This window comes from Ascidia mentula, chromosome 7 (assembly GCF_947561715.1).
Source record: "Ascidia mentula chromosome 7, kaAscMent1.1, whole genome shotgun sequence".
Taxonomy (NCBI): Eukaryota; Metazoa; Chordata; class Ascidiacea; order Phlebobranchia; family Ascidiidae; genus Ascidia; species Ascidia mentula.
Window position 1 is genome coordinate 13,994,018 of NC_138572.1, and position 19,583 is coordinate 14,013,600.

Sequence of the window (19,583 nt, forward strand, 5' to 3'; positions counted from 1 at the left end):
GAATGCATGTCGAACACTTTGTGAAGAGTTTCCACAGTTGTTTGGGGTTACGAACTCGACGTCCAGTTTAAGTCTGATGCACGTCCAACATATTGCAAGCCAAGAGCTGTTCCCATTGCCTTGCAAGAGGATCTAAGGCAAGCTTACGATGCAGGGATTGCAAGAGGGATATGGACCCCGGTCAAGTTCAATGAATGGGGAACACCAGTTGTACCGGTTCGTAAAGCTCTGCCACGGTGAATCACCAACTAGAACACCCGTTGCCGCTCCCCGAGCAGCTGATGAGGAGATTGGGAGGTGGACAATGTTTCACGAAAATTGATCAGGCAGACGCCTACAACCAGATCCGACTGACTCCTGAAAGCAGTAAAAGACTAGCTCTCAGCACACACCGTGGAGTTTTGCTGCAGAATGTCTTGCCTTTTGGCATCTCTTCGGCACCTGGATATTTCCAGAACGTTATGGATGACCTTACAAGTGACCTGTCCGGAGTTGCAGTGTATCTGGATGACATTTTGGTCAGTGGCTCCAAATCCGAAGAGCATCTGCGAAATCTTCGACGTTTGCTCCAGCGTCTAAGCAAGAAGGGTCTGCGGTGTCGATTGGAAAAATGCCAGTTTGACCGAGAAAAATTGGAATACTTGGGACACACCCTTTCCCGAAATGGTGCCTCCTCCAAAAGACGTCTCTTCACTACGATCGTTTCTCGGGGCAGTACAGTTTTATGGGAAATTTCTGCCACCACATTTTTCGAAGATTACTGGGCCTCTTCATCAATTAATGAGAAAAGGAAGACATTGGAGTTGGGGAACTGAAGAACAGGAGGCCTTCAACCAACTGAAGAAGCTCCTTTCAAGCAATAATGTTTTTGCTCACTTCGACCCCAAGCTCCCTGTTGGTCTATCTTGTGTCGCTTCAAATGTCGGAATTGGAGCTGTCCTATTTCATCGGTACCCAGACGAAGCGAGCGTCCTATTGCAAATGCTTCAAAAACGCTTACCGAGAGTCAAAGAAACTACAGCCAGATTCAAAAGGAGGCCCTGGACATTATATTTGCACTGCAAAAGTTCTACCAATATTTGTTCGGTCGGAAGTTTATACTGGTGACGGATCACAAACCTTTGCTAAGTCTTTTTGGTCCGAATAAAGCTGTGCCAAGCTTGGCAGCAAATCGATTGGCTCGATGGGCTTTATTCCTTAACCAATTTGAGTACACAATTGAGTATCGCACAACATCGATTACCAGCTGCGCCGGACAATGCTTTTGACGAGGAAGAGAGGTGTAATGACGTGGATACAGTTTGCATAATTCAGTCAATTAGTCTTCAAGTGAAACCAGCGGATTCATGGGCTCTGAAAAGAGAGTCTACAAAAGATCGTGTGTTATCGACGATCATGCGATACACTAAGGATGGTTGGCCCAGAAGTATTACAGACTTGGCTCTTAAACCATTTCAGAAGTTTTCGCAATCACTCAGTTCTTGTCATGGGTGTTTGTTGTACGGTTCTCGCGTTGTCATTCCGGAGGTACTGCGACCTAAGGTTCTGGGGTTACTTCACCAAGGACACTTCGGTATGCAGAAAATGAAGCAGCTGGCACCAACCGCGGTATATTGGCCGAACATTGACAGCGACATTGTTGATTTATGTCGAAAATGCGAATCATGTGGAACACATCAGAATGTTGGCCAGAAGTGCGCTCTTCATCCCTGGGCACTCCCAGAGAAGCCGTGGAGCAGAATTCATATGGTTTGCAACTTTATTGAAAGTGGCGTCAAAAAGACCCGTATTTCTGGTCATTCTGATGGATCTGTAGTCAAATGAAATGTTTTTTTAATGTAATCTGCTTTGATATAACCCAGAAAACTCAATTGTATAGTGTAAACCGCGTTTTGAACTGCTGTAAAATATACATTGGATTTTGCCAGAATGACAATAGTCATTTTCGTTTTAGTCGGCCTCTTTTTGGGATAGTTTATGGTTTACGGTTTTTGAAATTTTAACCTAACATGACTGTCATTTACTCCTTCAATGAATGGACTCAAAGAAACACGGAACAAAGTTAAATACGGCCGCTCATGATATATATAGTAGCCAGTATTTAGTACGGTAAATACCTCTGGATAAATTCCAATGCTGCTTTAGGATAGCTGATGTTATAAATGTAGAAATGGAGTTAAAAACAACCACAGCCACCATCACTTTTTCATATATTGCTAAAGAGTCACCTGAAGAATGAAATTTGTTTCTGACGTTTTTCAAAGTAAAACTTAAAAGGTGTATTTCTTCCAAAACGCAGTAATACAGGCAGGATCGCCCCACTGCGCAGGTCCTTGCTTGGCGATCACAGTTAACGTATCACAAAGCAGTCTGGCTGGATCAAGACTTGCAAAATTAAGCTCCCGGTGAGGTTTGAACTCACGACCCTGGGCTAATCAGGCCAACTGAGCTACACTTGCATCAACCATTACTTTCCACAAAATCCTCGAACGGCCTGCTTTCTCCCTCTATCACAATTTCTGCATCCGACTTTTCTACTGAAGTGGTGTCATCATAAACCTCACAAGCAGTTTTTGAATCTGTAAGAAATGCAATGAAATTTTTGAGTAAAATATTAATTACAAAGGACAAAAATCAAACTGAACGAAATTTTACTTTAACAAGACGAAACACTTTCCAATTTTCTTTTGGGTCCGTTTGTAAGAATGTCCAAAACTGAATAGTTCAATCGAAAAAAAAACGAAACAGCAAAATATAATTTTCTCAGTCTTTGTTAATCTGCGATATAACTCTTATTTGAACCTGGTCTGTCTTGTGTACTTTTTTCTGCAGTCCGTCGTGGCAATGAGAAGTAATTTTTTTTCCTTTTCCAATTTGAAAATAAATCAACTATTACACGAACCAGTGTGAACTCAGCTACAGAGACGAGCCATTTGGCTTTTTTCATCGAGACGGGTAGACAGTGTGCAGCTATATTTAAAAAATTTCTGAAAACTGCTTTGAAAACAACACTTGAAAACTATTTCAATGCTGCAGAAGCGTTTGCCATAGAGATAGCAGCTCTATCACATCAGACCGTGGTTGACTCAACAGATGATGAATTACAGCAAATTCAGTCTGATGATAAAGATGCCAATATAACTGGTATTGTTATTGCTGATGAAGAGGACGTGCTTTCTGCAAGTGCTACACAAGCAAAAAGTGGCAGAGGCAAATATACTGCAAGAAAAGCTGCTATGGCAAGAAGAGGCGCGCCTGCCCAGCAGACCGATTAACAATATTCCTAGGCTGCTGAGCAAATTGCTGACAGCACTGCAGATACCTGAAGGATTTGCAGGTGACTTGGATATGGCAGAAGCACTGCCCATCCATTTTCTGGAATTGTTTTGAACCCCAGAATTCTGGGACTTCAGCAGATTGTAGAAATGTTCAGTGCGGGAAAGCTAAAAGATGCTCCCCGTTACCAAAAATGGACACCTGTGACACACGACGAGATCTTTGGTCTTAAGTTTTGCCATGTCGTTGTGCTGTAAACCTAGTTTCGAGGATTACTGGCAATCACCGTCTGTCAGAGAAACACTACAATTTGGAAAATATGTGCCACGCAACCGATACCAAAACATTAAAGTTGATGAAATGACAATTCCATTCAAGGGCAGAAGCCAGCTGCCCAAGAAACAATGAAAATGGGGTAAAAAGCTTTCGTGGTTTTGCGGACGAACAGTCAGAGGCAAAATGCATCTGAACAAAAACCATGTGGTATACACGGAGCTACTACTTCTCCCCTGCACTCTACATGGATTTTGCCCAATGTTCCACAGGGTCATGTGGAACAGTTTCCTGTTTCCGCAAAAACATGCCAGAAAGGCTAAAGCCAACAAATTTTAAATTAAAGAAAGGCCAATTCCTTTCCTGTACGTGGCACCGACAGGAAGCGAGTCACACTCCATAGCTCTGTACACAATATTGGTTGTGTGGAGAAGTGTATTCGATCCCGTGCCAGCGCAACCGGATACAGGAGTGTAAAAAAGAGCTATATTGCGTCGACCGCCACAACAAACACATGGGAGGTGTTGATTTGTTCAAGAAAGTGGTAAGCGTACTTTTAACATGGTAATGAGTGAATTTTTTTTATAAATGCGCATGTCATTCACCAAAATGTTAAACCTCGCAAATCATTCTGTTGTTCTGTAAAATCCGAAAGATATCAACATAGTGTTTATTGTTCAAATAGGTCATCGTCACGCAAACGCTCGTTGTATAACCTATGTGTATCACCCTGCTTTGGAGATTATCATGCCAATATGGAATAGTATGTTTTTTGTTCCACTTACTTTTTTTGTACAAGCCATCTATTTTTTTTCATCTAGAAACAAGACAAGAAAAAAATCAGTTGCATAAAATTGAACCCACAACTCTTTGATTCATCGGGGATGCAACAGCTAATTACCTAAGGCAGTTAGGTAATATACAAGAGGCAGTTAATTACCTAAGCAATTTTGAGGGAAGTCATTTAAGCAAAGTTTTCACTAACTACAGAAATTCAATGGCAGCTGCACAGTCCGTTGGTAAACCTGTGTATTCCGCTGAGGCATTTGAATATTTTTCGTCGTCAAGATCAACATATGAAAAGTTTAGACAAGATCATAAGCTCCCTAGTACTAAAACGCTGACCTGAATAGCAACACAGATGACTTGAGTTTTTTTGATGAAATATGCAAAACATTGGAACCAAAGCAAAGGAATGTGATTGTTATGGTGGACAAGATATACGTAAAAGCAGCTCTTTGTTATTATGGGGGAACAGTTTTTGGTAGAGCGCAAAATTACCCAGATGAATTAGCTTGTATGTTTGGAGGACCACAGGTTTTGATTAAAATGATTCCAGTGTATAAGTTGACGCTCCAATTTCAGTTTGAAAACTTCAGAAATGACAAATGAGTGTCACTGCCATTGTGTGTGATAAGGACAAAAAAGTTCATCTTTTGTTTGATTACGTTCACTTATTGAAGTGCTCATGACTAAGCATGGGCAAAATTTCTCACCACAGGGAACATTTTCCTGCAGGTCAACCAACGTCATTTACGCCTTAACGTGTGCTCGCTGTCCAGGATCTTACACTAAGACAACGAATGAACGGACACAAGAACGATATTCGGCACAGCAACTACGAGAAACCGGTAGAAGCTCATTTTAACGAGCTTGACCACAGTGTTGATGATATGAGGGTTGTGGTTCTGCAGAAGGTCAAGAGAAGAATTAGACTAGCGAGAGAGACGGGGGAACAACGCCACATCGAAAAGTTTGACTCTATCAACCACGGTCTCAATAGAGACTGGGGCTTTATGAGTCACTACACGCACCAAGATGCCACGGGCACTAAGTGACCAACAATGATCACCTTCGTGCGTTTTTCCTTTTTTTCTTTCTTGTTAGCGCTGTAACCGCATTTTATTTGGCACGTTATTTGCTGCACCTGAAGAAGCGAGATCAATCTCGCGAAAGCTCGTGCTAATAAAGTGGTTTCATGGTCAGTCCCTTGGTTAACTGAAAAGTGTGGAGAAATTAAATTTACTGATGAGGAAGGTGAAGAATGTGCTGCTAGATGGTCCGACTTGAGGACACTATTTAAAGCTGAGTCAAGTTCTTTAGTTACTCAGTCAAAGCTAAATTATGTTTCTGTTTATCCTCGACCTATTGAGCGCCAAAATGTGCAAACCTGTTTAACTATAGTCGCATTGGAAACTCACAGTGCAGTTGCTGGTTGTGATAATGCAGGCACCATTAAGTTTTTAAAAATGTTTGTCAATTTCTGGAAAGTAGTCCATGTGAGAAAACATGGTGTTAACATCCGGTTCAGATATCCTAGAAGAGCAGTGATGAGTTCATGTGATGACAATAGGTTGCATGAGTTCTATTGGCAAAGTCAAGGTAAAGCAAATATCTGGTGATACTTCATCTGCTTTTTATCATACATGCCAAGGTCTTATTTCTATTACAAAATTTAATTTACAATCAACACATGACTTTGTCATGCTTAGACAATTTTCTACTGATCAAATGGAAAAAGCATTTGGAAAGCTTAGACAAGGATGTGGGGGAACATATTTTATCAACACCCAGCAAGTTCTTGAAAAACATGCGATCATTAAAGCTAAACTGGCATTGCAGCAGAATGTTAATATGTCATCAATTGGGCCTCTTTTCAGTGGACACAGATGCTCATTGTGCAGCTACAAATGGTCTGCTTCAGATATTGAATTGTTTGGCAGAGAAAGAATTAGTTGTATCATTTGATGAAATCCAAGTTATGGTGTACATTTCTGGATACATTGTTCGAAAAGATGACTTCAATCTGGATGATACCTACAGTTATTATGAAAAATATGGTTCATATACGCAGTATTTAAAGAGAGGTGGCCTCCAAATACCCTATGATATGGCATGTCAATAGTCTGCAAAAAATCACTCAGCAGTATTTTTGAAATCGTCAGTGACTACTACATATTCAAAATGAAAGCAGCTCATTGTGACATACTCAGCAACATCCTTCTCAATAAATCAGTTACACCTTCTTAAACTGACTTGAGTATTTTGGATCAAGACATGCCCTTTTTTATTTCAACAGAAGTATGTAATACTGAAATATTTGTCATGTGTAGTACTGTGATATGTAACACTGAAATATTTGTAATATGTAATACTGAAATATTATTTTAATGTCCTGTATTACTTGTGTCCTTTGGAGCAGAAAGTAATGTTATGTAGTGTAATTGCAAAATTTATGTGTATAATGTATATATGTCTTAAAAGAACAGTTTTAGCAGTGAAAAACTTATGCACTACAGTATTTAGCCTATTGCCTCGACTTTGTCCTGCTGTCCTACCGAATACATCACTTCTCAAGGTTTTGTTAGGATTTTGGGACAAAAACAAATACTAAAATTGAAGAAGTTATTTCACTAAACAAATACGTGTTACAGGGGCCGCGCCATTTGGCGCACTTAGTATGAGAAGTATGTTTCACCAAGTTCGCGTTCCCGAAGAAGCCCGAGATTTACTGCGTTTTTTTTTGTGCTGACAAGGAAATTCATATGCATCAAAAGAACGTTTATTTGTTTGGAACCGTTTGTTTTCCGAGTTGTGCCAATTTTGCGCTACGTCAAACGGCAATTAATGACGATGATAGCTTTTCGTCCGAGTCTGTAAACACAGTAATAAACAACGTTGATGATTGCTTAAAATTCAGTTTATGTTTTAACGGTAAACGGAAACTTCAATAATTGAACATGTTTTGTTCTAAACCTTGTACATCCTGGCTTGAATAGACCTTGTTACCGCCTACGTCACAATGGCTGATGCGCACGTATACCTTTGGGCAAAACAATAAACAAATGTTTGCACTTCGGTATTTGTACGTTGTTAAAAGTAGGAGTAGGTAATAGCGCTTCTGAATCTGGTTGTATTAGTGAAGGCTAAATACGCCATTTTTTATTGTAGCCTTTCGAAATGTCTTACGTTATTTTAGTAATTTAACCACTAAAAACCAGGAAGTTTACGAGATCCTTACTGTGTCAGTGAAACAGATTGGACGAAATCAATGCAATATTGGCCAAACATGCACTATTCAGACCTTTATACATATTTAATTGAAACACCGAGCGAATATACGCACGAGACCTTAAAAGCTAGAAAAATGTTAGATGCTTACAATCTGTTCGAATGTGGTCATGTGCAAGATTGTTTGTACTACGGAGTTGGTAATGCTGTGGAATATTGTTTTATTCGGGCAAGTCAGCGCAGTGGAAAAGTTTATGGTGCATGGATATGCGTTCATAAAAAGGATTCCACAATTTTGTCAGCTAATTGTACGTGTATGGCAGGGTAAGTCTCCACATGTGCACTTTAATCTTGATGATAATTAAGTTGTAGCGCTATAGGCCAAGTTTATGAAATACTGGTGAAGGCAAGGATTGTGTGCAACTGTTTTTTTTTTACTTTAGGTTAGGTTCAGCATGTTCCCATGTTGCGGCAATAATGTATGCAGTTGAAGCTGCCGTACGGCTAGGACTGACATCTACAGCATGTACTAGCCAAGCCAACTATGCACTTGGAATGTGGCAAAAAAACGAAAGGTTGTTTATTTGTGAAAGTATGTGTAGCCACAACAGCAATTTTTTGTTGTTGAAAATTAAATGCACCAAACTCCATGTCAGGTTGTTCCAGCATTTTTAAAAGAAACTAAATTTAATAAACCAAAGCATAGCAGTGGTAACAGTACACACACCGGGGTTAGTGACGTACAAGATTCGGCACATGGTCAAATTAAATTTTCCGCTGGAGATTGGCTCGGCTTGGAAGCAGTTTCACCTAATGCAGTGGTGTTCACATCAATGGTAACACACTTTACAATTATTATGCTGTTTTGTGAAATTTGTGACCTTTTGTCAAGTAAGTGCTACCATTAGTTATTTTAACGTAAAGAGTCTATTACAGGAATATTCCTGTTTGATGTAAAGTTCCAGGATTTATCAGCAAATTTGTTAAAAGAAAAGTGTTAATTCTGAACAAAACCTTAAACAAAGAAGAAGCAACAAGAAAGCAAGCAGACACAACATTATTAAAATGAGACCAACAACAGATCCAATAAAGTTAGTCAATAGTGTTATGGGATACACTAAGAGTGTATGTACAGTTGCCATGAGATATGGAGTAAGAAATGAAGGAACAGCACGATCTCAGTCAAGTGTTAGGCATGTTGATTTTTCATGCCGTGTCTCTGGCCTTCATGTAAATCCTAAGTTTGTTTACCTGGGTGCTTCACCTGATGACGTTATTAGTTGTGATTGTTGTGGTAAGGGTGTTCTGGAGATAAAATGCCCATATGTATGTCGTGAGGTAAATATTATAGATGCCGTCAAGTCTTGCAAGTCATTTTGTTTGAATGAAAATTTGGAGTTAAAGAAATCCCACATGTATTATACACAAATCCAAGGTCAAACAATGGTATGTGAAGCAACTTACTGTGTTTTAGTGGTATGGTGTGGTAGTGATTTTACTATGACCAGAGTATACCCAGACACTGAATGTGCTCAGGAAATTGAAAACATGTTTTAATTTTTTTTTTAACTATTTTGCTTCCGGAGGTCCTTACACGAAAATGTGAATAATGAGAAATTATATTGTGTCTGCAGGCGCCCAGGGTATGGCAAGATGGTAGGTTGCAACCCAGCGGGCACATGCACGTCGTTTCGACGTATAAATAGTGGTAGTGACGTATGGTTTTTCGACGTTGAAATTTGAAGCATTATTTGGTGTAGATTGCAAACATTGATCTACGTCTTTTACGTGTAAATTATCGACGTATTTTGTACGTCATTAAAATGACGTCGTGATGTCGTTTAAAATCGGTGTAAATTGCAAACACTATTTTAGGTCATTTGCGTGCAAATTATCAACGTATTTTGTACGTCATTCAGATGACGTCGTGATCTCGTTTAAAATCGGTGTAAATTGCAAACACTATTGGGGGAAAATTAACAACGTAAATTGTACGTCACTAAAATGACGTAGACTAAAAGCTTTTCTACGTCTTTCGTGTACGTCAAATCGATACCAATGCACGCCTGTTCAACATCAAGAAAATGAGTTAATGCAAAGCACTCGACAAGAATGGTGGTGTCACAATATATTCAAGAATATTAAATCACATAGGCAAGCTAGGCAGAGGAAAATGAAGAATTAAATGAATCCTCTGCAGAGTCACCCTTGCCTCCTTTTCGTGCAGGAGCATGCTGAAGATGTTCAGCAGCCCTGCGAGTAAATTCCGCCTCGCTAAGATCTGGGTGGTTGCGGCGTATGCTTTCTAAACATGTTCAAAAGAAAGCCCATGTCAGAAGCACCACTTTACAGTTAAATGTAGCTGTACAGCAAATTATGTGTAAGTAATGTAACAAGACTCCTGTTTGAAGGTAATGCAAAACATGCTTGGAAGAAACGTCAGTCAAAAACATGCAACAACACCACTTACCTAATATTACTGCAAAACATGGTGAATCTGCAAAAGCAAACTTCCCATGGTTTTCTCTAGAGCATTTGGAAACAGTCTGGAAATAAAACCTATGTTCACAATATAAAAAGACACCATGGCAGTTACAATTACTTACGTTTTTATTGTTTTGTTAACAGATTCACGGTTGGTGTAACTGCAGAGAAACTATTTTATTTAAACGTCATTTTTTGTGTATTGAAATTCCGTACAAAGCGCAAATGCAATGTAGGTCAATCGCTTCGTTTCTATTTCGCCAGATGCGTTAATCTCGCACAGATGTGTTAATCGGTTTATATTTTTAATTTCGAAATCGACGTTCCTTAATAATCGCATTTTTCTCATTTTCGAAAATATTATAAATACCGTCGCACGGCCTTAAGCCAGGGGAGACCAGAGAGAGTACGAGAGGGAACGAACCAAATTACGCGCTTGCTAAGAAACATTGTACGTGTATTAAACCAAGGTATGTTTGTTTATCGTTTTGTGTAATAATTAAAAAGCCGCAAAGGTAGTTTCTTTGGCAGATGTTTTTAATAGATTCAGGAGTCAGATAAACGGCAGTGTTTCGTTCTGCACACCTCAGGCGCTGCATAACCTATTAATCTTAACTGTGCAACCTGAAATTTCAAAATGAATATACCTTGAGAAGATTACTTTTGAAGTTAACTGACAAGGAAAACAAGTGCATGTGCTTCTACTGACAATGTCAAGTTCTAGCTGTATTGCACATTATCTTGTTGGAATAATTAAATTCGATGACCCAGAAATTAAACATACATTTTTGGCATCTGCTGAAGGAATAATTTTCGACTGACAGAATCTTGACTGCTTTTTAATTTATTGTTATATATCATACTCATACCAGTTTCTGTCTATGCTCTGGGTCCTCTATTTTGCCTGCAAGCTCATACACCTCGTCTAAAGTGTGCAGTTGATTCTGTATATACATGAACTGGTCCGACTGGGATGCATCTCTAGAATTACTTGATTTTATACTTTCCTTTTTGTCGAGCAACATGCTGAACACTCTCTTTTGAAATCCTAGACATAAAATGACATGTTGCGTTTAGTAAAGTAACACACAATTGCACCTGTAGGCTTATGTACATTGTACACACTTAGATACATTCAAATGATTTATGCAACTTACGTTCCTCCGACATTGGATATGACCTCTTTCTTTTCTGACGTCTCAACGCTGGCAGTTCCATTTCTAAATAAAGTATATAAATTAGGTGCAATATCTATATGTGCAAATGCAAAACAATACGTGAATTGTACTGTACAATCTTGACTTTGGCATTTACACAGCTTTACATGTTATTCATAATATTGTAACTTCTTTAGAGGGAAATGTCTCCCATTTCGTTCTTTATGCTGTACCATGTGACTATGTAGTCTAGGAGATTCTTGCAGCAGTCGGCGATCTCTATGCCATCACGAACATCTCTCATGAGGTCTTCAATCAGTCTGTCTAGTAATTCGTACGTCATATCGACGTTTATTACTTTTTGGTCTTTGATTTGTGGGCCTTCTGCTTCTTCTGGCCAGTATGCCGTAACGAATCTTCGTTCTAATGGTTGCGTCGATTGAAGTCTGGACATCCTTTGTTAACAAAGGCAAGTGTAGGCTTATTATCTTGCCTATCGCCGTGAGTCTTCGCTGACCAATGGGCGTGAAACATATATTTCACGGCGCTGACTAGCTGGTCGGAGCCAAAAAATGCTTCGCCAACGTCGTCTATCTTCAACACTTTATGTTGGAACCTTAGCGCCATTTGTCCAACACCTGCGCTGTCATTGGTCAGTATGGACGCTACTTCAGGAGGGAATAGGAGTTGACCTAAGAGGGTCTTCCCTTTTCCTGCTGATCCATGTAATAGCACGTGTGGGGCCCGCAATATACCGTCGGTCACGGTATCGCGGGCCTCCAACGCGGCTTGTATCAGGATCACTTTGAGGTCTTGTACTGTTAGCCTCTTGCCGTTCCAGCGTATGTATTTTGCCTCGTCCACTATGGAGTGGAATACCTGGAAGGCTTCATCAACCTCTAAAGGCTTTACGATCTTTTTCGCCATACGCTCTGCAACTTTGTCGAACATCTTCCTCTTGCGGCCGTAGGTGGCACCATTGTAGGCTCGTTTAGCTAGCAGCTCAGGATAACTGAAATCCTTCTTGAAGAGCTGCTCTTTAAATGCGTTCAGGCTTGGCTTTGAGCTGAATTTAGCTATGACTTCTTTTGCTATTTCCTCGTAATGTCCGGATTTGCTCTCTGTGTTCTTTGTATATTTGAGTTCTTTTTTGAGTTGTGGAGGAATCAATTCGATATTGCCTTTCCAGGTGTATTTCAGCCAGTCGCTGAGGTCTTTTACTGGAGCCAAGTAGGTCGTTGTAATACCTACTTCTTGTAGTATTTCGCAATATGGACTTTTTTGATAGAGGCGTAGGCTCCTGGCCTGGCTTCGCACTCTTTGTAGACACCACCCCATGTCTGTGCGGTACGTTGCTTGACCCTTTCTCCAGGGGTCCTGCATAGATCGTAACGGACGGGGTCTATTGGATCGCGCTGAGAGACGTTAAGTCTGTCGTAAACGCCCATCTCCTGCTCCTCATTGGCCCGCTCTTGCTCGTATCGTTGTTGTTGCCTGACATATTCCAAATGTTTTCGCTTTGTAAAATCCGCGGGAGTTTCAGTCCCTAATCTTAACAAAATTCTCTACTATCTGTATAATATAATAGCCTGTAATATCCATCTGTTGATTTTAATGAACAAAACATAAAATGCATGCAAACTCAAAGAAATCAAGAACGTAAATGAATAACATAAAATAAAAACATGAAATATAAGCGGTAATATATTGTGGCTAACCTACCATCATTCTAAAATACAGTCATGGTAGCTGCCATGTCAACTGAAAGTGCCGTGGATCCGGCACCGTCGTCGAGACGCCTCGATTCAAGACTTAGATGTCCTGGTTTGACGCACAAGCTTTTGTGGCAGCGGTGGCACAAGTCAAGGAATTTTGGTAAAGGTTTCATAGTTCCCTCAACAAAAATCATGTAAGCTAGACGGTGCACGCCAAACTTTTTTCCTGCGAATTGTATTTCCCCATACCCAGCACCTGTTTTGCCCCCCTTCCAAGACTTACAACTTCCATGTGTTTTGGTGCGGTTTAAAATCTATTTTGCTAACTTAATTTTATCATTCATAACTTACTACATACACTGAAACGTATTTTAAGAAAACACTTAATTTTATTGTTTTTTTTTTGTGTATTTGTTGCTACAATATAATGTCTGCCAACAGTTAACAAAAAAGGTGCACTGTTCTTTGACTAGTCTGTAGGCCTATAAAGTACACCTATGACAAACATATTCATGATATTTTCAGCTTCTACTTAATATTTAAATTGCAAAACTAGCGAAGACAAGAAATCGCCATCCCTTTTTGCTGAGGCGAATGTTACGTCATTGGAAGGAGGCGCGACAAAGCAGTCTTATTTTAATAAGGAAAGGCGCCTTATTTTAAAAAATACGGAACCGTAAAGTTGTTGGGAGGTGTTCAAACACCCAGCAATATAAAATAAATTTACAAAAATCCTCGTACATTACTAGTTTGCAGAAGTTGGTGCAATGTACCGTACATGCAAATTTTACGTAACCACGAGAATAACATCAAACAGGACTGCTGTTGTAATAAAAAATTATTTATGGTAATTTCTTAGGAAAAGAAAATTAAAAGTTGTAGCGACTATTGCGCATGTGTTCACAACGTTTAATGATGTTTTTTTTTGTTGTTTAATTTTCGCATCGGTTTGGAAACTTTGAAAGACTCTGGTATGGGAACGATGTAAAATGTTTGTTTTTTCTGTTCTGTTTCTAGGAATTAAAAACTCATGGCTATCTGGATTATTTGTATAAAACCCCATTACGCACTAGTTTTTCTCGTATAATCTTTGCTTAAATACTAAAATATAGAGAGAATGCGTTGAACTCTGTTGCACGACAAGTACCAATATATTACTTCAGGATGTATGCTGCCAGAATCAACAGGGATTTCTGTCACTTCTCAAAAACAAACTTTGCTACTTTACGTTACGAAGACGAAACATTTTCAAATGCGCTGTGAATATTTTTCTGTGTGTAATGTAAATTGGCCAGAATGTCTGAACAAACATACAGACCAAGAGAAAAAATTGGTACGATTCAGTAAGTTCGATTTACTGGGCAACGCATAATTTTTCTACGTTGCTCCAAATGGTTGAGCCTCACCCAGGCCTCGAGTAACATCCAAAAATTGAACACAATTCCTGGGTGCAAAATATCTGGAGTTAAAGCCAAAGCTAGGATGCTGTTAATCATATTCTAAGTAAATGTTCTTTTTAAACTGACAATTCCCTTTGTTGAAAAACTTTCTGTAATATCTTTTATACCCTTGTCTGCCAAATTTGGATACAGACTGATATTTAAATTGAGTGGGATATCTGCAACATAAATTAGTGTGAACTATTCATGAAAAAATGTTTAAATGAACAACAAAAAATATACATACACTGTGTAACAAGCCAACGAGTCGAAAATGATTTGACCAATCTTTTTACGAATATGTAATGACATTTTTTGGTTTGTTTCAGATATGTTTTGCAGGAAAGCTTGGCTTTGCTTGTATGTGCATCCCCATGTGCTATGCTTTCTGGCAGTGATGCACCAAAACAGCATATTTTAAACTAATTTTGACATCCACAAACAAACATGTGCTGGATTGGATCTAATCCTATCATACATCCGGATCTCGGGAACATCACTGTAAATTTTGAAAATACAACAATAGTGAACAAAGAACGGTTTTCAATAATAAAAAGGAAATCTCTTTCCACCCGTATTTCGGCATTTGATCCACAGTGTGTGCGACACGCCCCCTGATTGCCCAGTTTACCCCCACGCACAGAATAGTTGACCAAACAAAACTAAAAGAAATTTTCTCCAATCATTTCCTAGCACCTCGCTGTGTTTGCTGCCTGGGGAATGTAGTACACCTCATTATTTGCCACCCATCTATCTGAAACAACCTCTTCTTCCTCTCTGTCATAACAATAATTTTTATTTTTCCCGTCCTGATAGCAGTCTAATTACGCCGTAAACATGTGCAGTGAACAGCTTCAAACCGTAGGCGGTTATCGAGGTGGAGGTATTTACATATTCAAACAACAAGAAAAGATGAAAACAGAAAGCGAAAACATTTCAACCCAATCGTAGTGAACGAAAAATTAAGGCATGTGAGTAAGTGCCCCTGGCAAAAATGTAATTGGTTGATGAGGTGATTTTGTCGCAAAGCGCAAACAGACCGCGAGGAATGTTTACAAAAAATTATATATTTTCTTACAATAAACTGCATTGTAAAAGAGTCGATGCAAATTCATTTACTGGTGATGTAAACAGGGCACAACACCACAACGATAAGGCATGCAAACACTGTTTACATGCAAAAACACTTTGCTTGCTGGAAATAATTTTTTGTGTGAAACAAATAATAAAACTTTAAAGATTCACATGGACATTTATAAAACTTCCCATTTATGTCTTTGACATGACATCACACAAATATTTATTATTGCCACAATCCTACTTGACGATATTCCATTCTACAGCTACGAAACGTGGCTTGTGCAATTGTGCTCACTATGGATTTATAAATAACTTTTCGCCTAACAAAACAGTGGTTGGCGCCATCTTGTGTTCCTGTAGCCCAACGTCCATCTGAAAAACAACATTTTGGGTAAAGAATGTGAAAATCAGAGAGTTTTCGTCATAGCTTTCTACTGCATTTTAACTTGATTAAAACCTTTTTCGGTTCGTCGATTATTTGGTCACTAGCAGCTTTTAAATCTTGATCATCCACCAGGTAAAAAAGCGCAAAAGTAAAACATGTTTTGTTAGAACTCAAAGCAGCTCCACATGAAGCCCAACATACTTTTTCGGTGATACTTCCGCTGTCCTGGCTGTGGTGAACGTCCACTTCAGCAGTATTTATATCTCCTTTGATTTTCTAAAAATAATTTTAGCGCCTCAGTTAAAAACAATGAAAATAATGTGGTTTATCTTACCGGCGTGGTACGCCTTTGTTTGGGTTCGTGGAGTTTGTCTGGTTTATTTTTGAATAAGATGGGGCATCTTGTCTCCCTTCGCATCTTTGAAACAACCTGCAAGTTCAAGGCTGTGGATGAAGTCCCTGTTTACCTTGTTTAAGCGGCGCATACGTACTGCTTCTGCGAACACAATTGATTTAAACACACAAAGGGGGCCCAAGGCCGACGAAGTCTTTTGTGATGAAATTCCAGTGCTCCTCCTAGCTGCACTGCTTTGGCATCACCTGGACTTGCAGAGACCCAGATTATGTCATCAATAAATCTTTTTAGCAGCATTGCGTGTTTATGAATGGGAGTAGCGCAGAGTTGAATGATATAATGCAAAGCAATGTTTGCCACAGATACCGAGTAATTCTCCGGTAATTATACCTGATGTTTGGGTAACAACATTTTCCAGACAGTACATTATAAGATGGACAAGTAGGCCCCGGCCTGCGGCATTGTACTTGGTATGCGCTTGCAGTGCATGTTCCAGTGCCTGTTTTTATTAAACCTCGGTTTATGCATAATTGGTAAAAGTTAATCACAATTTTAAAAACTGCCAAATCTGTCGTATTGGGATTAAAGATGGCATGAAACACTTATGTGCGATAGAAGGATTGCTGTAGTTTTGTAAATATACCTCATTGCATACAAGGGCAACAGCTAAAAATATGTATACAATCAAAACAGACAAATGATGATTTTGCAATTATTGAACAAAATTACCTTGGCGCATTCTTTGTCTGAACAATTACAAAGCACAATGATGATACTAAGTATGTGGCAATAAAACCTGGAGATGATGATGCCTTCTTCTATGACAGTTTGTCTGTAAACATCAACCTTATATGTATCAACACTCAACTCAATTTGTTTTTTTCTCTGGTCACTGTAAAATTCTGGAAATAGATTTGCTTCACAAACAGTTTGTTTGCAAGGGAAATTTACTTTAATCAGTTTTTTTTACATGTTGCAGTGGCGACGCTTTGTGGGATCAAGTTAATCTACGCTAGGTACTAAAGGGGACTGAAAAGTCGAGGTTTTGTCCGGGATTACTTCTTACATTTGTTACCACCAATATTTCTATTTTACAAAGAAAACAACTATCCGACACATTTACAAACATAGGCAAAGTGAGTGCTGATTGGTTTCTGACAAATCTTTCAATTTTACTACAGGAGTGACATTTTTTATGGGAACCAATAGTAATGTGACATCTAACCCACTTTTCTGACAACCGTACCCAAGTCAAAAACTAAAATGAAATCATTGTGATCTTGTTGCACATTCAAAACCCAGTGTAGGTTCTTGCAAATATCCTTTATTCAAACACCACTCACATCTAATACCTTGTACAACATTTGTACAAAAAACAAATTCAAAATTCTTTTAACCACAACAGTATATTGCTTCCTTACAACTCATCAGCCTAAGAATGAGTTGTATAATACAACTTTATCACCATAAACAAAACTGGAATGAAAACATTTTCACACATTGTTTTCTTAACACAGTCTTGAAACATTTACCACTATCTGTCAGCCAACCTAAAGTGAACACAAATCCAACAATGACTGGTGACAATGCACGATGTCAAACTGGCCGTTGTACTATATTTTATCAGGTATGGGTTCACAAATTCGGTGAACTACTTCATCAGACGGGCAGAACATGTATGGCGAGGCAAATTGAGAAGGTTTCTGTTTCATTTCTGTACTAATATCTTAATCAAAATGTTTATAGAATTGTAATATTTAACAAAAGTTCTCTATTTTTTTACATTTGCTTACTATCGAAAATCTTGGTTAGTCTTTAAATCACGAAAATGTTCTTATATTATACCTTGAGTGTAATTTGTCACGCATTATATTTTTTGTGCATTACTTGTTTACACGGGACAAATTTCCCAGCATTAGCTTGGAAGTTGAAATATTCTAGAAACTATTACCTCCAAAACTGTTTGTACAAAATTCAGGGTTGTGATATATGTTCTTCGAAAGCTTATAAATATCAGACAAAAACATTGTCAAGCTTTTGCTGATATCTTTGATAAATTCCTGTAATCTATCTGTTGTTCCGTCTATTGCATTGTCACCATCAATGTCATGGTCAGTTCGAGTAATTCTTTTTTTGATTTGATTAAAATGAAATTCGACAACTGAGGAGGAAGCTTCACAATTAGTTAGAAAAGAAAACATTATGTTAATCCAATACAGACAAATGCTATGTTTCTGACAACAAATTTTGGCAGCCCTCTTTGCATGACTGTAGCAATTGTGCAACACGGTCTTGTTTTCTTGACATTATGTAATCAAGTTACCACAGGAAGTGGAGCGACACCCTTGAAGCTAAATCAGACAAGCGACGTTCGCCCTTTTTTTTTCGAAAACTAGAGAGTCGGATTAGCGAGTCAGCTTCGCATCCGTCTTAAAGCGCCATGTAGTAACTTACAATGTTGTCGGCACAGACACACTTTAAAAAGGTCACGCTTCGTCAGTCGCATAAGTCCGTTATTGTCGAAAGTTATGCCAGGGGAATTGCGGCTGAATACGCTTGATTTAAATTCCGACTGTAATTAGGATTTGAGAACATCTTAATCTCAAATTTCTTACTTTGATTAAGTCTTTCGCTTTTTTATTTGAGTTCGGATTACACCGTGACTCACGAATAGCACGTTCGCTGTAATACGGGTTCAGAGCGTGATTATTACCGTTGATATTGTCGCTGCGAAATGTGCAAAATGCCTTGCTTAATCTTTCCCTAGTACAAAGTAGTCTGAAAAAAAGATTTGAAAAATGTAACATCCAGTGGTTGCAGAGGATCAGTTGTATGGAGTAGCAATTTTAGGAATGTTACGCTCGCATACTCTAATGATATATGCATACCTCTTTTACCATTTGAAGACCAAAGCTAAAATGCTGTTATACATTAGTAATAGTAAACGTTTCGAACACTAACTGCGTTCATCATCAGTACTATAATGAGTGCATGCAATAAACACCCGATTCAAATTGTTTTCGACGCTTGAAGCGTGATATAAGATAGTAAAAATCACCGCTTCAAGCGTGCTGTGGCAGCAACACGGGCAACATCTGTTGCTCTCTTCAACGCTTCAAGCGTTCGGAGCAACAACACAGACGTATCTTCGTTGTAGCGAGTTTGCGTCGCCTGCTGTTTTTAATCAAACGCATGTTATGTTGCCGGTTGTCGCCGTAAAGCAGTTTGACCAGGCTTGCCATTTGAATTGCCCGGCCTTTAAAAACGTATTTGGCTTTAGGCTTATATCGTCGTAATTCGGCCGTTTTTGAAATGCAACTTATTTTAAGCCAAATGTTCGTGAGATTTCAGGAGAAAATTGCATTTTGTGAACGTGAAATGTTTTCAGTGCAACGGGATAGTGAATTT

The 19,583-nt window shown here is 38.9% G+C and overlaps 1 protein-coding gene and 2 pseudogenes across 1 annotated transcript; all 3 read left to right on the plus strand.

The window, feature by feature from the left end:
- Positions 1-19,583, plus strand: part of LOC145909631 (uncharacterized) — a 169,974-nt pseudogene that overhangs the window by 97,671 nt on the left and 52,720 nt on the right.
- On the plus strand, positions 1,585-6,579 carry LOC145908768 (uncharacterized; annotated as a pseudogene).
- Positions 7,601-9,117, plus strand: LOC145908770 (uncharacterized). The gene is made up of 3 exons (XM_082996102.1): positions 7,601-7,884; positions 8,004-8,135; positions 8,586-9,117. The coding sequence occupies exons 1-3, from the start codon at positions 7,601-7,603 to the stop codon at positions 9,115-9,117; spliced, it is 948 nt and encodes a 315-aa protein (XP_082852228.1).